Below are 20,995 nucleotides of genomic sequence, written 5' to 3'. Positions count from 1 at the left end.
AGTGGGAACACTTGTTACAAATGTGGCAATCATTTTACCTGGCGTAATAATTTATATAATCATCTTAAGTTTCAATGTGGTACATTACCAAGATTTAATTGTCCTTATTGTTCTTATAGAACCAAACATGCGTCCAATGTAAGATCCCATGTACGAAGGATACATCCCGACGAAAAAGTTTACGTACTTGACGTTTATACCAAACAATCGGACGATTCGAAAACTTAGAACGGAAATAGTTTTATTAAGAGTGCAATTTTTATTTTAAAATTATCGAAACTGATAATACACTTATGGTTTGTTTGCTTGCAATAATGTCATCCCCTCTACGTCTGAAATTTTAAATAGGACGCGGGTGTATTTTTAAATTCGTTGCAATTAATTTATCTTTTTTTTTTTTTTTTTTTTTTTTTAATCAAGATCGAGGTGTCTTTTTACACTGGTGTAAAATTATTTATTGTTTTTATTGGATTTACTTTTTTTTCGTTTTTTTTTTTTACTCGCCTGAGGTCAGGTTGCTGTAGTAATCGCAAAGTATGTTTGTAAATATTTGAATATATTTATATGTGATAAATTATGTAGAAACAAATTAAATTAATTCTATTTTATCTTTTTTTTTTTTTTATTTTTTCTTGGATACGATGCATCATAAGTGAGTTTGTTTTTTTCTAATTTTTATTTTCAGACAACTTCATCAGTTTTATGCAACTTCAACCCGAACGACGAGGCCATTTGGTTTTATCACATTGTTTTAAATGTTTTTAATTATCCAATAATTAAAGTCATTATTACAGTATCAAAATTATAAATTTAGGTATCCAGTTACCCCCTGATTATCCGATCTAAATAAAAATGTCATTTTTAATATTATTTAAAAGGATTAGTGTACACCACCACCAACATACTGAGTTGTCAATCTCATCGTTTATGATTTTGATTCCTTTTCTGCTGGTGTTTTTTTTTTTTTATCCTGTAATCATCATACTATTTCGAATAAAATATTTTCCTATCTGTTTTTCAAATATTTGAAATATCTACACGTTGTTCTCTTACGATATTTGTATGTTACCCTTTAATACTATTGTACGTTGTTCCTTGTTTGAAACATCCAAATTTGTTAAAAAAAAACAAAATCCCGAAATAATTTCAAACAAATATTATACAAATTAATTTAACATTTTAATTGCAAAAATAAAATTATATCATGAATTCAAAGGTAAATAGGGAGATACGAAAAGAATAAAAAAAAAAAAAACAAAAAATATTTAAATAAACACGTTTTCCAATTTGACAACGTTTCACAAAGCTTACAAACGTTTTCTTCAGATCCTCGATTTGTATTTGTAAACATTATTCTGCGTCCTCCTTTGAATTTCGGTTATTAACTCGTCAGTTTGCAAATTTAAACGTTCGGTTAACATTAACAGAAGTGACACGGAATTATTTTATATTACAAATGATTGTTTTTCTTCATTGTAATTCGTAATGAATATAACGTAATGTATATGTTTTTTTTTGGAGTTTATTTTTATTCCTACTAGATGGATCGTTTAAAAATTTTGAAAAAAAAAAGAATAGAAAAGAATAAAAAAAAATGATATTAATAATTATAACAAATTGTATTCGTCTCGTTTAAATGACATTATCAATGACTTATTAATTTTTAATTTTTTTGTTTCAGATCATTTCAATTTCTACGAATCTCCCCCCACTGACGAGCCGATGAGCCTAATTTTAAGTGATTCAAACGATCGTAATTTTTATGTTGATTAATTTAATATCGAATTAACATTTTTTCCTGTTTTTTATTGTCAACACACTTGCAGGGGAATTTTGATTGAATTGATATTCGCCAAATGTCGAAATAAATGTTTTTCGAACGAAATATTTAAAGTACGTTTAACACAAATATAAACAATATTAATAATTTATTCTTTTTATTTGTAACATTTACAGATTCTCGGACTATTATTTTGAGAAACATCAAAAACAACAATGGATCCATCAAATGATACGAAAATAATATCTGACGATTCGAAGAAGAATAGTACGTGTTTTAATATTCATCCAAATTCTAACAATTATTATAAATATTCATTTTTTCCAAACAAACATAATAATAATTTATTCGATTATTATTTCTTTTCCCGTACAAGCTGATAATGATTCCCAACGAAACTCGGAAACACTTACGTCTGACACGAATGGTAATATTAAATGTGAATATTTATACGATGCTGATACGTTGAATTTTTTTAAGATATTTTATAATCAGTTATTGCAAATGTTTTTGTCCGTCAAAGAACAATCTTAGTTATATTTTTATCTTTTTACAAAGTGGAACAACCTAAAGAACAGTCAGAAACACTTTTACCTTCCTCCAGCAAGGATTTCGAAGTATTTAAAATACCACCAGTTCCGAGTACGTTTAATTTTATTTGAGATATATATAATCGGTTATTGCAAATGTTTTTATTTGCACTGACAATCCTAATTATTTTTTTTTCTATTTTTATCTTTTTAAAAGCCGAAAAACCCAAAGAAAAGTCAGAAACACTTTTACCTTCCTCCAGCAAGGATTTCGAAGTATTTAAAATACCACCAGTTCCGAGTACGTTTAATTTTATTTGAGATATATATAATCGGTTATTGCAAATGTTTTTATTTGCACTGACAATCCTAATTATTTTTTTTTCTATTTTTATCTTTTTAAAAGCCGTAAAACCCAAAAAAAAATCAGAAACACTTTTACCTTCCTCCAGCAAGGATTTCGAAGTATTTAAAATACCACAAATTCCGAGTACGTTTAATTATTTTTTCGAGATTTTATAATCTATTATTATTATTCAAAATATTTTCTATCATCGATGAATAATCCTAATGATTTATTTTTTTAATTTTGTTCTTTTTAGAATTAAGAAGACCTCCAAGAGTGTCAAGCCGAAATGTTCCTCCCCCGACAGATAAAAACCAAGTGTTACCAAGTAAAATTGGTATTAATTCGTTTAATTTTATTTAAGATACGAATAATAGATTATTGCAAATGTTTTCTTTTTTATCAATGGACAATTCTTATAATTTATTTTTTTCCTTCTTTTTTATCTTTTTACAAGCAAACAAACCCAAAGAAAAATCAGAAGGATTTATACCTGCCTCGAACAAGAAATTCACAATATTAAAAATACCACAAGTTCGGAGTACGTTTCATTTTCCGAGAGATTCAAATAATTGATTAATGCAAATGTTATGGTTCGTCAATGAACAATCTTAATAATTTGTTTTTCTTTTTATTTTTATCTTTTTACAAGCAGACGAGACAAAACAAAAGCCAGAAACAACTATACCTTCTAAGAACGATGAGAACAAAACATATGAAATGTCAAATCTTCAGAGTACGTTTGATCTTTTTGAAACATTCGCAATCGGTTATTTCTAATGTTCTTGTTTCAACTAAACGATCCTAATAATTTATTTTTCTTTATTTTTTTATTTTTTTACAAGTCGACAAACCCGAAGAAAAATCAGAAACAGAAATACCTTCCTTGTGTGAAAAGATAGGAGTAATTCAAATAATACCATTTTCTGGTATGTTCAATTTTCTTCAAGATTTTTATAATCGATTATTATTATTACAAATGTTCTCTTTCATTAATGAAGAATCTTAATGATTTATTTTTTTAATTTTGTCTTTGTAGAATCAGAAAGACCTCCAAGAGTGTCAAGCCGATTTGTACTTCCCCCGACAGATGAGAACCAAGTGTTACCAAGTACAAGTGGTATTAATACGTTCGATTTTATTTCAGATATTGCAAATGTTCTTGTCTGCATTGAACGATTCTAATAATTTATTTTTTTTTCTATTTTTATCTTCTTACAAGTAGATTATCCCGAACAAAAACCGGAAACATTTACACCTTTTCGAAACAGTGAGAACGAAACATATGAACTCCCAAAGTTTTTTAGTACGTTTGATTTTAATCATATTTTTACAATCAGTTATTGCAAATGTTCTTATCTACACTGAACAATCCTAATAATTTATTTTCTTTTCTATTTTTATCTTCTTACAAGTAGATTATCCCGAACAAAAACCGGAAACATTTACACCTTTTCGAAACAGTGAGAACGAAACATATGAACTCCCAAAGTTTTTTAGTACGTTTGATTTTAATCATATTTTTACAATCAGTTATTTCAAATGTTTTTATCTGCACTGACAATCCTAATTATTTTTTTGTTCTATTTTTATCTTTTTAAAAGCCGAAAAACCCGAAGAAAAGTCAGAAACATTTATAGCTTCTAGAAACAGTGATAACGAAACATATTTAATGCCAAAATCTCCTAGTACGTTTGAGTTTATTGATAATTTTATAATCAGTTATTTCAAATGTTTTTATCTGCACTGACAATCCTAATTATTTTTTTGTTCTATTTTTATCTTTTTAAAAGCGGAAAAACCCGAAGAAATGTCAGAAACACTTTTACCTTCCTCCAGCAAGGATTTCGAAGTATTTAAAATACCACAAATTCCGAGTACGTTCATTTTTCGAGATTTTTATAATCTATTATTATTATTCAAAATATTTTCTATCATCGATGAACAATCCTAATGATTTGTTTTTTTTATTTTGTTCTTTTTAGAATTAAGAAGACCTCCAAGAGTGTCAAGACAATTTGTTCCTCCCCCGACAGATAAAAACCAAGTGTTACCAAGCACAAGTGGTATTAATACGTTCGATTTTATTTCAGATACGAATAATCGGTTATTGCAAATGTTTTTGTCTGCATTAAACAATCCTTATTTAATTAATTCTTTTATTTCTATTCTTTTTTAGGATTGAACAAGCCCAAACAAAAGCCACAATGTTATATACCTCCTAAGTTCGACGATGACGAAATATTAAAAATTACAAGTATTCCGAGTACGTTCGATCTTATCGCGAGATTTTCACAATCGATTATTGCAAATGTTTGTTGCCTGCAACGTAAATAATAATTTATTTTGTATTTTTCTTTTTTTCTTTTTGATATCCTTCTGTAAAAGCAGAACTTACCAAAGAAGCTTTACAAAGTAGGGAATCTTGTTCTCAGATTCAGAGTGAAGAAGATCCGCTCTCTGAAAAACCATATTTTGCACGTACGTACGATCCTAACACATGTTTAATATTCAAATTTATTCACCTGCCACGATTGTGGAAACAATCCTAATAATTAATTTACTTTTATTTCTTTTTGTTATCTTTTACAGTGGCAAACTATCTTCAAAATCAATACCACAGATATTACGAACACATATATAGAAACAACTTCAATCCGAAAAATCCTGAAACCCCTAGTACGTTAAATCGTCACGTAAATATCATTGCAAATAATTTTCCCCCGTTGTCTTGTGATTAACGATTCTAATCATTTATTATTTTCTTTCTTTCTTATCTTTTTTTATCTGTTCTTTTAATCATTTTAAAAGACGAAGAGAAGAATTACTGCGAATGTTCTCTCATCGATTGTGAACTCACTTCTGTTAAGCCTAAGCCCGTCTTGCCCGGTTAGTGTGTAAATCTTTTATTTCTATTTCTTTTTCTTTTTTTTCTTTGTTTGTCCCACTTAATATAAGTGATTTTCTCTTTATTTATCTTTTATTTTGTTCTCATTCTTTTATTCTTTTTTTATCGGTAGGAAAGGACGCAAGAGAAAAGGACGCAGGAAAAAAGGACTTCGAGAAAAACTACGTCAAAAAATACGTCGAAAAAACATACTTCGATGATGCATACTACGATGATGAGGACTACGATGATGAGATCTACGATGATGAGGACTACGATGATGAGATCTACGATGATGAGGACTACGATGATGAGAACTACGATGATGTGTACTACGATGATGAGGATTACAAAAATGCACTTTTGGAAGAAGAAAACCTCGAAGATGAGATTAACGTGGAAGAAGAAAACCTCGAAGATGAGATTAACGTGAAAAAAGAAAACCCGGAAGATGAGATTAACGTGAAAAAAGAAAACCCGGAAGATGAGATTAACGTGAAAAATGAAACCCGGAAGATGAGATTAACGTGAAAAATGAAAACCCGGAAGATGAGATTGACATGAAAGATGAAAACCTTGAAGATGAGATTAACGTGAAAAAAGAAAACCCGGAAGATGAGATTAACGTGAAAAATGAAAACCTCGAAGATGATATTGACATGAAAGATGAAAACCTCGAAGATTATATTGACATGAAAGATGAAAACCTCGAAGATTATATTGACATGAAAGATGAAAACCTCGAAGATGATATTGACATGAAAGATGAAAACCTCGAAGATGATATTGACATGAAAGATGAAAACCTCGAAGATGATATTGACATGAAAGATGAAAACCTCGAAGATGAGATTAAAGAAACATTTATTACCTCAAGTGACGACGAAAGACTATATCAATCTCCTGATTGTAAAAGTACGTTAAACAATCGACAATAATTTGTTTTTTGTTATGTTTTATACTCGTCTCAACAAAATACACCACCCCCACCGCGATTTCTCTCTTATTTTTTTTTCTTTCTTTTTTTTTCTTCTTCTTCTTTAGAATTACGAATTGCTTCGAAAACAACATCACCATCATCATCATCACCACCATCACCACCACGACCACCACGACCACCACGACCACCACCACCATCATCATCATCATCATCACCACCACCACCACCACCATCATCATCATCACCACCACCATTGCCATCATCATCATCACTAGTGGTTGATAATAATAATCAAGAGGATAATGAACCAGCTATCGAACGTTTAACACGTACAAAAATATTCGACAAGAATATCGATTATTATCATCAAAGTAATTACGAATGCGATAAACGTCGAATATACATCTGTACTCACTGCGATTATATATGCAAAATACCTTCTCAAGGTTTTAGACACATTAGAAAGTTTCACAGTAATGATACATTGTGTGATTTAATGATAGTACGCGATGGTAGTTTAAATAATCTTATTAATAACAGAGTTCGATATTTTTAAATTAATACATATTTGTTGTTTTTTTTTTTTATTTCTTTAATCATTGATTTTAACTCAATTTTTATTCTCATTGATATATATTGTTTCTTATAATTATTTATCTTTATTGTTATTATTATTATTATTATTATTATTATTATTATATTCTATACGTTTTTATTTCCAAATGTTTTTGACTAAAAATTTACATTCGAAGCAATGAATTTTAATATTACGACCAATGGAAGGTGTTCGAATTTTCTTTCTTTTTATTTTTCTTGTTTTTTTTTCCTTACAAATTTTGTACCTCGAACGATTCGGACTTTTACTCGATGTCAATAAAAAATGTTTTTACAAAATATTTTCTTTTTTTGACTATACAATACTCGATTGTTTCGTTTATTCATTAAATTTTTTTTTTTATATACACCAATTTAATGTTTTTCCTTATTAACGTTGTATATAATGATAATTACCTTTTTATTTATTTTTAGGTTCATTCCTTACAAAATTATTAATAAAGTTTCTATGAAAAAAGAAGACATTCTTTAATTTTTCCAGAAATTTTATATTTCAATTAAATATTCTTTGTGTTGCATGTTAATCAGGAAAATTAAATGTTGAGATGATCGTGTTAATTTGTTTGTTCGTTTGTTCGTTTGTTCTTTATTTTTTATCTTTTTCAGGAATGCACCACCCACCGAGGGGGGAAGGGAGGGGGATCAAGGAATATATTATTAATGACGAAGACTATAATAAAGAAAGAACATCATCGATCAAAATATTTTTGAAATATCAAATAAACGGTTGTAAAATATACAAAATCTAGATATATTTAATTTAGATTAAATTGGAATTATTTTAAATTTATGTTTTCCCTTTTCATAAGTGTATGAAATCATAATTGTTTATAATTAAATCAAAATACACGTGTTAACCTGGAAATATTTATTTTTCATGTTAACTTTCATGTCAAACTTATTTAATATTATGTGTACAGAGAGAGTGTTTTTAATAAGAAAAAAAGACAAAATCAATCGAAAATAAATTGTTCATTTGATCCAAAAAGAAAGAAAAAAAAAAGCAAATCGATCAAAGAAGAATTTATTTCGTTTGAGTTTGCCATTTTTTTTTTTTTGCAAAAATCTACCGATTTATTAAAGAAAAAAAAAGAAAAAGAACCTTCACAATTCTCAATATTAAATTCTAAAATCTTATATATATTTTTGTTTTTGATTTTTCAGAAGAACAGGAAGTAAGGAAGATCAAAAAATACGACAATTTCGTGATAGATATCTTAGAAAAATTCGTTTACCCACAATCCCCGAATGCGACAGCTTACAAATACGTTTTGAACAGACACTTGAGGAATTATTGCAACGTGGAACCGAAGTTTATTTGAAAAGCGTGCGTGTGTTGTGTTTCTTCCTAATTAGAAACAATATGGAATATCGTTTGACAAAATTTGTCGTTGCATTAACAACGATAACAAAAGATAATGATACCACCATTCACACACACATACACACACGCACACACGCGACACATATAATATTCATTAAAATTTTTACACCCCAAAAAAAAAAAAAAAAAACAAAATATCTATCAGAACTCGAAGAAATAAATTTTCACAAATTTTTTCGATTATTTTTGTTTTTTCTTTTCTTTTCTTTTTTTTCTTTTTTATCTATAGTTTTTCCAGAATCTTCTATTAAATTTTTCTAATCGATTATAGTAAGTTATCATTTACATTTTTGTATCTTTTTTTTTTTTTTTTTTTAATTTTCTTTATTCTAAAACCAATCTAATCGTGTTACGTTTGTTTGTTTGTTTGCAGTTAACTACGCGGAGGAGTCAGTGTTCAAAAAGAAACAAGTGATTGGTAGGAGCGAAAGGTTCCCATGTCCAAAATGTTCCAGTACGTTTTGCGAAAAATTTATTTTGAATCGACATTTGAATTACGAGTGCGGTCAGGAACCGAGATTCCAATGTGCGTATTGTCAATATAGATGTAAAAGAGCAGCCAACGTTTACAAACACGTTAGAATGATGCATCAAGAATCCGAAGTGTGTGCTATAGATCTTGTAACCAATCGCATTTACAGACCCGCATGATAAGAATTTTTTTTTTATATATTATTTTTATTATTATTACCACTTGTATACTCAAGCAGGTGGAAACATTTCGAACCTAACGTTTTAATCATTTTATTCATTTCAATAAGTTAAGTTTGTTCTCGTTGAAGAGTCTCAAAACTTTTCAATCCCACACACACCCTTAGTTTCTTTTTTTAATTAATATAAATTATTTCTATTACACAATCGTTATATATTTAATTTTAATTATTAAAAGACGAAAGGTATATCAATAATATTTTCATTATGTTTTATAATGGTATTAAAGAAGAATCGTAGTTAAACGATCTGGTCACGTTGAATTACTATAAAAGTTTTCTTTAGATCATTAAAAAATCAAGTGATATGGTCACGATGGTAACATGGATGGGTGACCCGTTCGAAAAAAATAAATAAACAAAAGTTATACGACTCGAACTCGTGAAAAGAAAGATTGTAAAAAGATGAGAACATTGAAGTCAAATTTCTTTGATCCGAATTAAACGAGAAGCTGTTACTTGCTTCGATGAAGGAATACTTTTTTATAATAAAATACTTATTCTTATGACGATCGTTGTATATATATATATATATATAGATAAAAAAATAATACTATAATTATAATATTTATATATATATATATATATATATAAAATTGATACACTAACGAGAAATTAATATGACGTGTTTGTAATGTGAATAGTAATAATTGTAATACACTAGAACTTTCAATGTTAGTAATTATTATAATATAAAGATGAAGTAATAATAATTTAAATGAAGAAATTTTTGTACGCAGTAGAACGCATAGCAATTTCTGTTGCATTATCAAAGTGCATTCATTCGCAGTGTTCGAATGATTAAACGTTAAAAATGAAAATCGTTAAATACTGGAAGTTCTATTGTAATGTTTATAAGAATAACCGTATATCGTACTATTTTATATTACATTCCTTTTTAAAAACTGTTCTTAGTATATCATAAAAATTGCATCATATCCAAACTGTTTCCATTATTTTCTCAACCAAATATTATTTTTCTAAACAAAAAAATAATACAATTTCATAATTAAATACACGCGTTTATAATTGAACATTATACATATTTTTGTAATAATAATAATAATAATAATAATAATAATAATAATAATAATAATAATAATAATTATAATTATAATAATAATAATAAAAGCCATAGGGCTGTAAGTATGAAAACAAAAATAAAATGATACTCGTCCAGTTATAAATTGATATATTTTAAGTTTTTGATATCTAAACGAACATTAATCTGATACATTTAATTTAGGATTTGAATTGTATTCGATATAAACGTCAATATATTTTTCCTAACGATTTTCAAATATGGGATATCGTGAAATTAAAAAAAATATCCACAATTTTGATGATTACGACAAATCTTTGATCCAATGAAGAATTATTGTCAACGTATCCATCAAAACTATAATTAATTTTTTTTTATTGATATTCCGAATTGTACACGCGAATGAAATCAACGATAGTATATAGTAGGCAAAAAAATAAATAAAAAAACAAAATTCTGACGACGTAGTTAAAAGATAGGTGCTCGTTCGAAGCGAAACTTCTTTTTTATTTTACACCTGAATATATGCTCTATGATTTTATTTTAACAAAAAAATATAAAAAACGACACTTTTACATCTTATTTATAATTATTATATACGTTACACCCGTTCTCCAGTAAAAATCTACTAAATACGTATTTTTACTTGACACCCACGTTCCCGCATGCAATGTGTTAATATTTCCATTGCTGTTATGGAAACTTAATAACGAGATAATGTAATTAAAATAAAATGAAAAAAAAAAAGGTTTATAGTTTGAGATAACATGCTTAAGCGTACCTTTAATTGATAATATGTAATGGAAGAATTATTTATGAATATAAAATAAGATACACGAGAAATATAACAATTAAAAATAAATAATATTATAAATATATTATAAATGAGATAAAAAAAAATTAAAAAAAAAAAACATTAAAAAATATCTCTTTTTTTATATTTATAACTGAACGAGTGTTTTTTTATTCTTGTTTTCAGGATTCTTCAATGCCTGGAACGCAAATGCAAATAACGAATTCGTGAGCAATGGCGGCAAAAAGTTTACATGTCCAAACTGTCCAAATGTGTTTGGTCTAAAGAGTAGTTTGACGAGACATTTGAGGTACGAGTGCTGTAAGGAACCAAGATTTCAATGTTCGGATTGTCAGTATAGATGTAAAAGAGCAGATAACGTTTACCAACACGTTAGAATGATGCACCTAGAATCCGAAGTTTGTGCTAAAGATCTTGTAACTAATCGTGTTTTCCGTCCATTAGGTTAATTATTTATTTATTATTATTTTTTTTGTCCTTTATTATTATTACACAATCATTATCTAATCAAAGCAGGTGGAAAAGTTTCGAGCTAGACGATTGAAAATAATTTTCTTTTTTGTTTTACAGATAAAATTCGATTTTCTAGATTTATATAAGATGAATTTGGTTCTTGTTGAGGGCTATCAAAAACCACTACTCGTTGTATCCACCCACTCCTAGTGTAAATCTTTATATTTTCTTGCTTTCTTTCTTTTATTTAATTTGTGCAAATTATATTTATACAATACAATTGTTTTATTTGATTTTAATTTGTTACAGGATAAAAGGTACTTCGGTAATTTTTTTTTTACTATGTTCTACAATGATATTAAAAATAGAACATAGTATGATAGTAAAATGGATGAGTGACCGACCCCACCTTACCGAAAAAATAAAATAATAAAAGTTATACGACTGGAATTTGTAAAAGTGAGACTGTAAAAATACAAGAACGTTAAAGTAAAACCTTTTGTTTCTAAATAATTTTTTATAATAAAATACTTATTCTTATGACGATCGTTGTATATATATATATATGTATAGATAAACAAATAATACTATAATTATAATATTTATATATATATATATATGTAAAATTGATACACTAACAAGAAATTAATATGACGTGTTTGTAATGTGAATAGTAATAATTGTAATACACTAGAACTTTCAGTGTTAGTAATTATTATAATATAAAGATGAAGTCATAATATTTTAAATGAAGAAATTTTTGTACGCAGTTGAACGCATAGCAATTTCTGTTGCATTATCAAAGTGCATTCATTCGCAGTGTTCGAATGATTAAACGTTAAAAATGAAAATCGTTGAATACTGGAAGTACTATTGTAATGTTTATAAGAATAACCGTATATCGTACTATTTTATATTACATTCCTTTTTAAAAACTGTTCTTAGTATATCATAAAAATTGCATCATATCCAAACGTTTCCATTATTTTCTCAACCAAATATTATTTTTCTAAACAAAAAAATAATACAATTTCATAATCAAATACACGCGTTTGTAATTGAACATTATACATATTTTTGTAATAATAATAATAATAATAATAATAATAATAATAATAATTATAATAATAATAATAATTATAATTATAATAATAATAATAAAGGCCATAGGGCTGTAAGTATGAAAACAAAAATAAAAAGATACTCGTCCAGTTATAAATTGATATATTTTAAGTTTTTGATTCTAAACGAACATTAATCTGATACATTTAATTTAGGATTTGAATTGTATTCGATATAAACGTCAATATATTTTTCCTAACGATTTTCAAATATGGCATATCGTGAAATTAAAAAAAATATCCACAATTTTGATGATTACGATAAATCTTTGATCCAATGAAGAATTATTGTCAACGTATCCATCAAAACTATAATTAATTTTTATTTATTGATATTCCGAATTGTACACGCGAATGAAATCAACGATAGTATATAGTAGGTAAAAAAATAAAAAAAAAAACAAAATTCTGACGACGTAATTAAAAGATCGGTGCTCGTTCAAAGCGAAACTTCTTTTTTATTTTACACCTGAATATATGCTCTATTACTTTATTTTAACAAAAAAATATAAAAAACGACACTTCTACATCTTATTTATAATTATTATATCCGTTCTCCAGTACAAATCTACTAAATACGTATTTTTACTTGACACCCACGTTCCCGCATGCAATGTGTTAATATTTCCATTGCTGTTATGGAAACTTAATAACGAGATAATGTAATTAAAATAAAATGAAAAAAAAAAAAAGGTTTAGTTTGAGATAACATGCTTAAGCGTACCTTTAATTGATAATATGTAATGGAAGAATTATTTATGAATATAAAAAAAGATACACGAGAAATATAACAATTAAAAATAAATAATATTATAAATATATTATAAATGAGATAAAAAAAAATTAAAAAAAAAGAAACATTAAAAAATATCTCTTTTTTTATATTTATAACTGAACGAGTGTTTTTTTATTCTTGTTTTCAGGATTCTTCAATGCCTGGAACGCAAATGCAAATAACGAAATCGTGAGCAATGGCGGCAAAAAATTTCCATGTCCAAACTGTCCAAGTGTGTTTGGTCAAAAGCATAGTTTGACGAGACATTTGAGGTACGAGTGCTGTCAGGAACCAAGATTTCAATGTTCGGATTGTCAGTATAGATGTAAAAGAGCAGCTAACGTTTACAAACACGTTAGAATGATGCACCGAGAATCCGAAGTTTGTGCTATAGATCTTGTAACTAATCGTGTTTTCCGACCATTAGGTTAATTATTTATTTATTATTATTTTTTTTGTCCTTTATTATTATTACACAATCATTATCTAATCAAAGCAGGTGGAAAAGTTTCGAGCTAGACGATTGAAAATAATTTTCTTTTTTGTTTTACATATAGTATTCGCGTGTATAAATTTAAATAAGATGAATTTGGTTCTTGTTGAGGGCTATCAAAAACCACTCCTCGTTGTATCCATCCACTCCTAGTGTAAATCTTTATATTTTCTTGCTTTCTTTCTTTTATTTAATTTGTGCAAATTATATTTATACAATACAATTGTTTTATTTGATTTTAATTTGTTACAGGATAAAAGGTACTTCGGTAATTTTTTTTTTTACTATGTTCTACAATGATATTAAAAATAGAACATAGTAGGATACTAAAATGGATGGGTGACCGACCCCACCTTTCCGACAAAATAAAATAATAAAAGTTATACGACTGGAATTTGTAAAAGTGAGACTGTAAAAATACAAGAACGTTAAAGTAAAACCTTTTGTTTCTAAATAATTTTTTATAATAAAATACTTATTCTTACGACGATCGTTGTATATATATAGATAAAAATAATACTATAATTATAGTATTTATATATATAAAATTGATACACTAACGAGAAAATAATATGACGTGTTTGTAATGTGAATAGTAATAATTGTAATACAGTAGAACTTCCAGTGTTCGAATTATTTTAATAAATGGGAGTTATGACTTTTTAAATGAAAGAATTTTTTTATACAGTAGATCGCATATAGCAATTTCTGTTGCATTATCAAAGTGCATTAATTTACAGTATTCGAATGATACAATGTTCCAAATGAAAATCATTGAATACTGGAAGTTCCATTGTAATGATTATAAGAATAATCGTATCGTACTATTTTATATTACATTATTTTTGAAAAATTTTTCTTTAACGTATCATAACAATTGTATCAATCTCATTTCCAAACTTTATCCATTATTTTCCTCAATCAAATATTATTTTCCTGAATCAAATGTTCTTAATTTTAAATTCCTTTTATTATCGTTCGATCAATCATGTGTTGTGTTGAGTTGAAAAAAAATAATATAATTTCCTAATCAAATATACACGTTTTTATAATATAACATTATACATATTTTTGTAATAACAACAATAATAATAATAATAATAATAATAATACTAATAATTAAATTGATTTTGTTTATTTTAAAAATGCTTAATCTCACAAATGTGTACATTTTGTTTACAGGATTACACTGCTGGAGCACGCCGTTAAGAGTGGTTTACGGAAAACTTGAGAGATATCCGTGTCCGAATTGTAAGACAAGTGAATTCAGGGAACAATTGATTATCGAAAAACAGAAAAGATTCGGAGACGGTCCCTTTCCGAGATTTTTGTGTCCATATTGCATGTATTTGTCGATAAAACATTCTAACGTTGAACATCACGTATCTAGTTTGCACAAATATTATCCGGTATACGTGGTTGATTTGGAACGTTGCGCTTACAGATACATTACGCTACAAGATACAAATTTTTCGTATATAACACAATAAAGAAACAAAAAACAAACAAAAAAAAAACATTATCATCGTTTTTATCTTTCACGGAACATATTTTAAGTTGAACTAATAATAGTTAAAGAATAATACAAAATAAATATTTGAAGTAATTTGACGTAGGTTTACGGATACCTTATCAATTTTTGTTGATGATCGATTATCAATCATTTTTCTTCCAATTTAATTGAAATAATAAATTATGTTTTTTATCGAACGTGTTAAAAAGACACCTATTTGAAAATTTATCTTTTTTAATTTAAACTACAATGTGCGTATGCGTGTCATTTGCATAAGCATATTTAAATAAAAACATTTTCAAATAGGTTCGTACAAGCACTTATGCGATTATAATAATTAGGTATATTATCAAGGTTTTGTATTTGAAGTATCAGATGTTTGATTTTGTATGCAAGCGAATACACGATTCTTTCTTTCTTTCTTTCTTTCTTTCTTTTCTGAGATATCAATAAAATTATTTTTTTTTCTTTCCATCTCACACGCACATCTTTGTTTTCTTTTTTCTTTTTTTTTTTTTATATTTTATATTATTTATAAATTATTCCGCTGGTACATCGATCCAATCACGCTTTTTATGCATGTTAATCTACCCCCCACCCCAATCTTACGTTCCTTTTTTCTTTTTTTTTTTTTTAAATTAAATCTAAAAGAAAAATATTTGATTTCAATTCAAAAAACTAATTATTATTAACAATATTATACATTTCAATATTTAATTGTAATCTTTGTGTACCAGTTTCCTTTGGTATTTTCTTTTTCTCTCTTTGGCTTGTATAATTTATCCATTTAACAATTTATTTGATGTAATACTAACGATGATTAAAAATTTCATGTACTTATTTATCGATGCTTAATTTATTAAATATTACGTGTGTATTGGTGATGTTTAAGAAAATTCGTGCCGTTATTTTTAAATTCTCATTTGAAAAATTAAAAATTCTAACTCGTTAAATAGAAAAATGAAAACATTTAATAAAACGATTAAAAAAAAAAAAGAAATTCTATTATCAAATAATTGTATTCTCACGAATATTATATTTCTATAGACGTATACACAACGAGTCACGAATGTTCTATAATAACCAATAAATAATTATCTATAGGTAAAAAAAGGGCTATAATCAATTATAATTATTTTCAGATTACGCAATTCTGTCGATTAAATAGAATATCCTCGTTTTTCACGTGTGAATCTCATTGAAATCTATGTGTAAGAAAAAAAAAAGACAAGAAAAAATGCAAGTGATTAAAAATTAGAAAAAATAAAAATGTTACGATGATCATTTACGGTAGGGTCAATTAAAAAGATACTAAAATCCTTGCTTGATCCTAAAAACAAAAAAGAAAAGAAAAAAGAAAAAATAAATAAATAAATAAATAAAACCAATTGAATCAAAATGTTTAAGTGGTGGATTTTTAGAAAAATTGTATTTAATTTTTCTTTTTCTTTTTTTCTTGAAATCTCTTCGTCAAAATAAAGTACAAATTTCGATTGATTTTTTCACTCTCTCTCTCTCTCTCTCTGAATGAGTATATTTTATTGTTGTTTTTCAGAATTCTACTATGCCTGGAACACAAAGACCAATAACGATAGTGCGAACAATAGAAGCAAAAAGTTTCCATGTCCAAACTGTCCAAGTGCGTTTGGTCAAAAACCAAGTTTGACGAGACATTTGAAGTACGAGTGCGGTCAGGAACCAAGATTCCAGTGTCCATATTGTCATCACCGAAGTAAAAAGACATCTGACGTTTATTGTCATATTAGAAGGAAACACACCGAATTAAAAGTATTCGCCATCGATATTCATAATGATTTCAAGAAGTGATAATGATCGATTCAAACGATAACGAAAATTTAGAAAGATTAACGTTATTTATAACGATTAATATTATTAAACAATGTGATCACGAAGTTCATTTTTAATTCCGATGGTTTATTAATACCAAGGAACGTGAACAAAGTTTTGTTATAAACAGTGAATGAAAAACGTTTTAACAAATATATATATATACAAAAGGTGTCCTCAAGGTTTTATGACAAAACTTCTATGATCATATTTTCTTAGTAGAAATAAGACAAATTGTTGTTAAGTACAAAAATTCATTAAATTATAATAATTAGGAAAAACAACTGATTGAATTGACCAATGAGCAGCAGGTCATATTGAGCATATTAATTCAAATAATGCAACCATACTACTAACATTTTTCTTCTTATTTCTACTCGTAGAATATTCTTTTGCAGTTTGGTCGATAAATTCTGGGACGCCCTGTAGATAAGAAATTATTTTTAATTAATTGTTAAATAGTTTATTAAGCGTTGTAATACACACACACACACATATATATATATAATATATATATACTGATGGTCTTATATATATTATAATATATATATATTATACTTGAAAGGGGAAAATGTATGATTGTATTACTTTTTGTTTAATTATCGTTTGAAAGAAAAGATAGGTGTAGAACCGTTGTGAAGTTATATACCAGAGTTAATTATATCAATTTTGATTTGGATAAGATAAAAAGTAATAGGATTTGTGATTTCTTTGTACTTGCAATTCAGCTTTGTTTTAGCTATAGCGTCATGTTAGATGCAGAAAAAAAAAAAGTATACTAATATAAATATAGAAGTATTATATATAAATATAGAAGTAATATATATAAATTATTATATATATTGCCTGACCCCCCCCCTAGGCATTGCTAGCTTTGCCTAAGAACCCATACCCAGGCAATGCTAGCTTTGCCTGGCATCTATACCCAGCCAATATATATATATATATATATATATATATATATTTCTATTATTTTACATATATATATGTAAATGTTATATATTTTTAAATATTCGTTTAAACAAAATTATTTCATCTTTATAATCTGAAAAAAGAAAAAAAAAAAGAAAAGATATTATTCTTCTTTAAAACCTTTTTAATTATTTCTACGTGTACTTCACTAATGTTTATGTTACTGTTAAAGTGTATGATTAAACATATACACATGTATATTTAAAATATAAAAAAGATGACGTTTTTTAAATTTGATATAAATATTTTGTTGACGATCGTATTATTACGTATATTATTAAATTTCATCGATCAAATTTGATATTTAACATGCATACATATTATACACGCATACATGCACACACATACACACATACATACTTGAAATATCGAAATTCTATTTCCCCTGGATGAGAAAATTACGAAAACTAACACTACAACGATAAACACGTCTTACTAATACGAAAAACGTCAACCGATTAACGTTATTATTAAAAAGTATGCAAACGGTCTGACACACCTTGTTGAAAATATTTTCCTATTATCAATAATGCGCAGAAAAAAATCCATACAAGGAGATAGGTTTTATCTTCAACGGAATTCTTTGACATTTATGTACATAATTTCAATAGCGTTTTTTTCGTATTAATTTTTTATTTAATGCAAATACGCACGCTTAATCCTAATTAAATATTTTTACACACACACACACAGACACACAGACATAATTGTTTGAATTTTTTAAAACAATTTTATTTAGGCATGTTAACGAAATATTTGAGAAATATCTTATCGAATTATTATTATTATTATTATTATTATTATTATTATTATTATTATTATTATTATTATTATTATTATTATTATTATTAAAAAATTTATCACATATTTTATATAATTTCGTGTATATATATATTATAATATATGTCAACGTTATATTGTATAATTTAAGTTTAAAAATTTGAAGAAAAGAAAAGAAAAGAAAAGAAAAACAAAAAAGAAAACAAAAAAAAACAACAACAACCGTATTAAGAAGAATTTTTATTCTACGTTTGAACACTGCATTGTATATTTACACGATATCAATTAATACGTCCGCTTTATTTATTCGTAATTTGAAAATTACGCAACAAATTGTTGATTAAAAAACAAGATATTTCATATCGTAATTCACGATTGAACAAAAATATTATAAACATTGTTAATTCTTTTTCTATCTTACTCTCTCTCTCTCTATCTCTCTCTCTTTATCTATTTATCTATCTCTCTCTCTCTCTCTTTTTATTTGTGTATGTCCTTTTTGCAAGAGAAAAAAAAAAGGAAAAAAGGAAACAAATAATAAAACAAAATACAGAAAAAAATATTGAAAAATTATAGATAATGAGTAACAATTTGAATCTTTTTCAGGCTGGTACTTATATTATCCAGAGAGAATGAAACCGTTTCAGTGCCTGAATTGTCCGAACAGTTATTCGAAGAAAGTTCATCTGAAGAGGCACATGTTAACTGCATGTAACGGGAAGGAACCACGCTACAAATGTCCATATTGCGTTTACAAATCACGTTACACTTCTGATACTTATAAACACGTTAAACGTATTCACGAGGAACACATGGTTTATGCTATCGACATTATTAATATGACAAATTGTATACCCAAACGTAATTCTAATTCTAGGATTTAAATGATATTACATTTTTCTATTTTCTTTTTTTTTTTTCTTCGCGTATCAATCATCGTATTTTACGTTTTATACGTTACGTTAAATACGTTTGTATATATGTACGATGTGTAATATATTGTAAAGAAATGTAAGATAAACGACGACGACGAGGAGGGGGGGGGTGATAAAAAGAAAGGAAAATAATTTATTAAAGTAAAAAAAAAAAAAAAAAAAAATTAATATAAAAGTATTGTTAAACGAATTTATGGGGCGGTGGGCGGTGGGGGTGTTTAAGAAAAGCGAGAAGTGTTAAAACATTTTACTGGAACGCCTAAATTTTTATACTTATGTAATATTTTATGTGTTCGGTAATTAATACGAATGGATTAAAAGTGGAAAAATTTACAACAACAACAATAAAAAAAAAAAAACACACAAAGAAAATGATATTAAAATGAATTTGTATTATCGAATAAATCGTTCAATAAAATTGCATGGGAATTTTTTTTCTTTTTTTTGACTAGTGGGGTAGTTGCTGTTGTCGTAATTACCCTCTCTCTCTTTTCATTTACTGTGTAAATGCTAATCATTTGGATACGAAATTTCTGTTTCAGGATTCGGAGTACTGTGATGTTTAAAAAAAAGAAAAGAAAAAAAAAATAAATAAATAAAAAAAAAAGTGTTTATCGAAAAAGGTAAATGGTTTTTATTTATTTTTGTTTTTGTTTAATCGGCCACGTTAATTACGGAATAACGCATCGGAATGTTTATTTATAACACAACAAATTCAAGGTATAAGGAATCAATGTTTCATATTTCCAATAACACGAAGTATAGTAATCATTTCTCTTCTCATCTATTTCCTCATCTTAGCTTAGAAAAAAAGAAAAAAAAAAGAAAAAAAAAAGAAAAAAGATTAATTTTGCTTATTTTTCTCTCGAAATCTTTCTAATACTCGTTTTTTTTTATTTTTTAACTAGTTTGCCTTATTTTTTTTTTTCTGATTAACAAAACTATGGTGAAAGCTCAAGACACTTTTTCTACGTTTCCTCGATCCCCTTCCCCCTTGCCACCCACCCCACCCTCTCCCCCATAATTTCGATGTGACATTTTTATATCTTTTTTCACA

The 20,995-nt window shown here is 26.8% G+C and overlaps 2 protein-coding genes and 1 long non-coding RNA gene across 3 annotated transcripts in view; all 3 read left to right on the top strand.

Moving 5' to 3' along the window:
* Positions 1-20,995, top strand: part of LOC122525387 (longitudinals lacking protein, isoforms N/O/W/X/Y-like) — a 111,673-nt gene that overhangs the window by 75,769 nt on the left and 14,909 nt on the right. The window lies entirely within an intron of this gene.
* LOC122525388 lies at positions 1,769-11,300 on the top strand. The gene is made up of 18 exons (XM_043648164.1): positions 1,769-1,893; positions 1,957-2,047; positions 2,157-2,207; positions 2,913-2,993; positions 3,114-3,197; positions 3,312-3,392; positions 3,502-3,585; positions 3,696-3,776; positions 4,450-4,533; positions 4,642-4,722; positions 4,836-4,922; positions 5,048-5,137; positions 5,249-5,335; positions 5,468-5,545; positions 5,677-5,933; positions 6,362-6,458; positions 8,856-9,008; positions 11,214-11,300. Coding segments are annotated over exons 2-18 (1,530 nt in total). The 5' UTR covers positions 1,769-1,893; positions 1,957-1,995; the 3' UTR covers positions 11,216-11,300.
* Positions 13,682-14,329, top strand: LOC122525391. The gene is made up of 2 exons (XR_006305778.1): positions 13,682-14,044; positions 14,143-14,329. It is a non-coding gene; the product is annotated as an uncharacterized LOC122525391 (long non-coding RNA).

The sequence above is a fragment of the Polistes fuscatus genome, unplaced genomic scaffold, assembly GCF_010416935.1.
Source record: "Polistes fuscatus isolate 324 unplaced genomic scaffold, CU_Pfus_HIC Scaffold9, whole genome shotgun sequence".
Lineage (NCBI taxonomy): Eukaryota > Metazoa > Arthropoda > Insecta > Hymenoptera > Vespidae > Polistes > Polistes fuscatus.
Note: the sequence above shows the minus strand (reverse complement) of the source record. Positions and strands in the feature narration are given on the sequence as shown.

Excerpts from the sequence above, each read along its gene's own strand:
- LOC122525388 (XM_043648164.1), top strand. The coding sequence starts at position 1,996 with ATGGATCCATCAAATGATACGAAAATAATATCTGACGATTCGAAGAAG. Across the intron at positions 2,994-3,113 it reads AGTGTTACCAAGTAAAATTG|CAAACAAACCCAAAGAAAAA; the intron begins GTATTAATTCGT and ends TCTTTTTACAAG. Across the intron at positions 4,923-5,047 it reads AAAAATTACAAGTATTCCGA|AACTTACCAAAGAAGCTTTA; the intron begins GTACGTTCGATC and ends CTGTAAAAGCAG.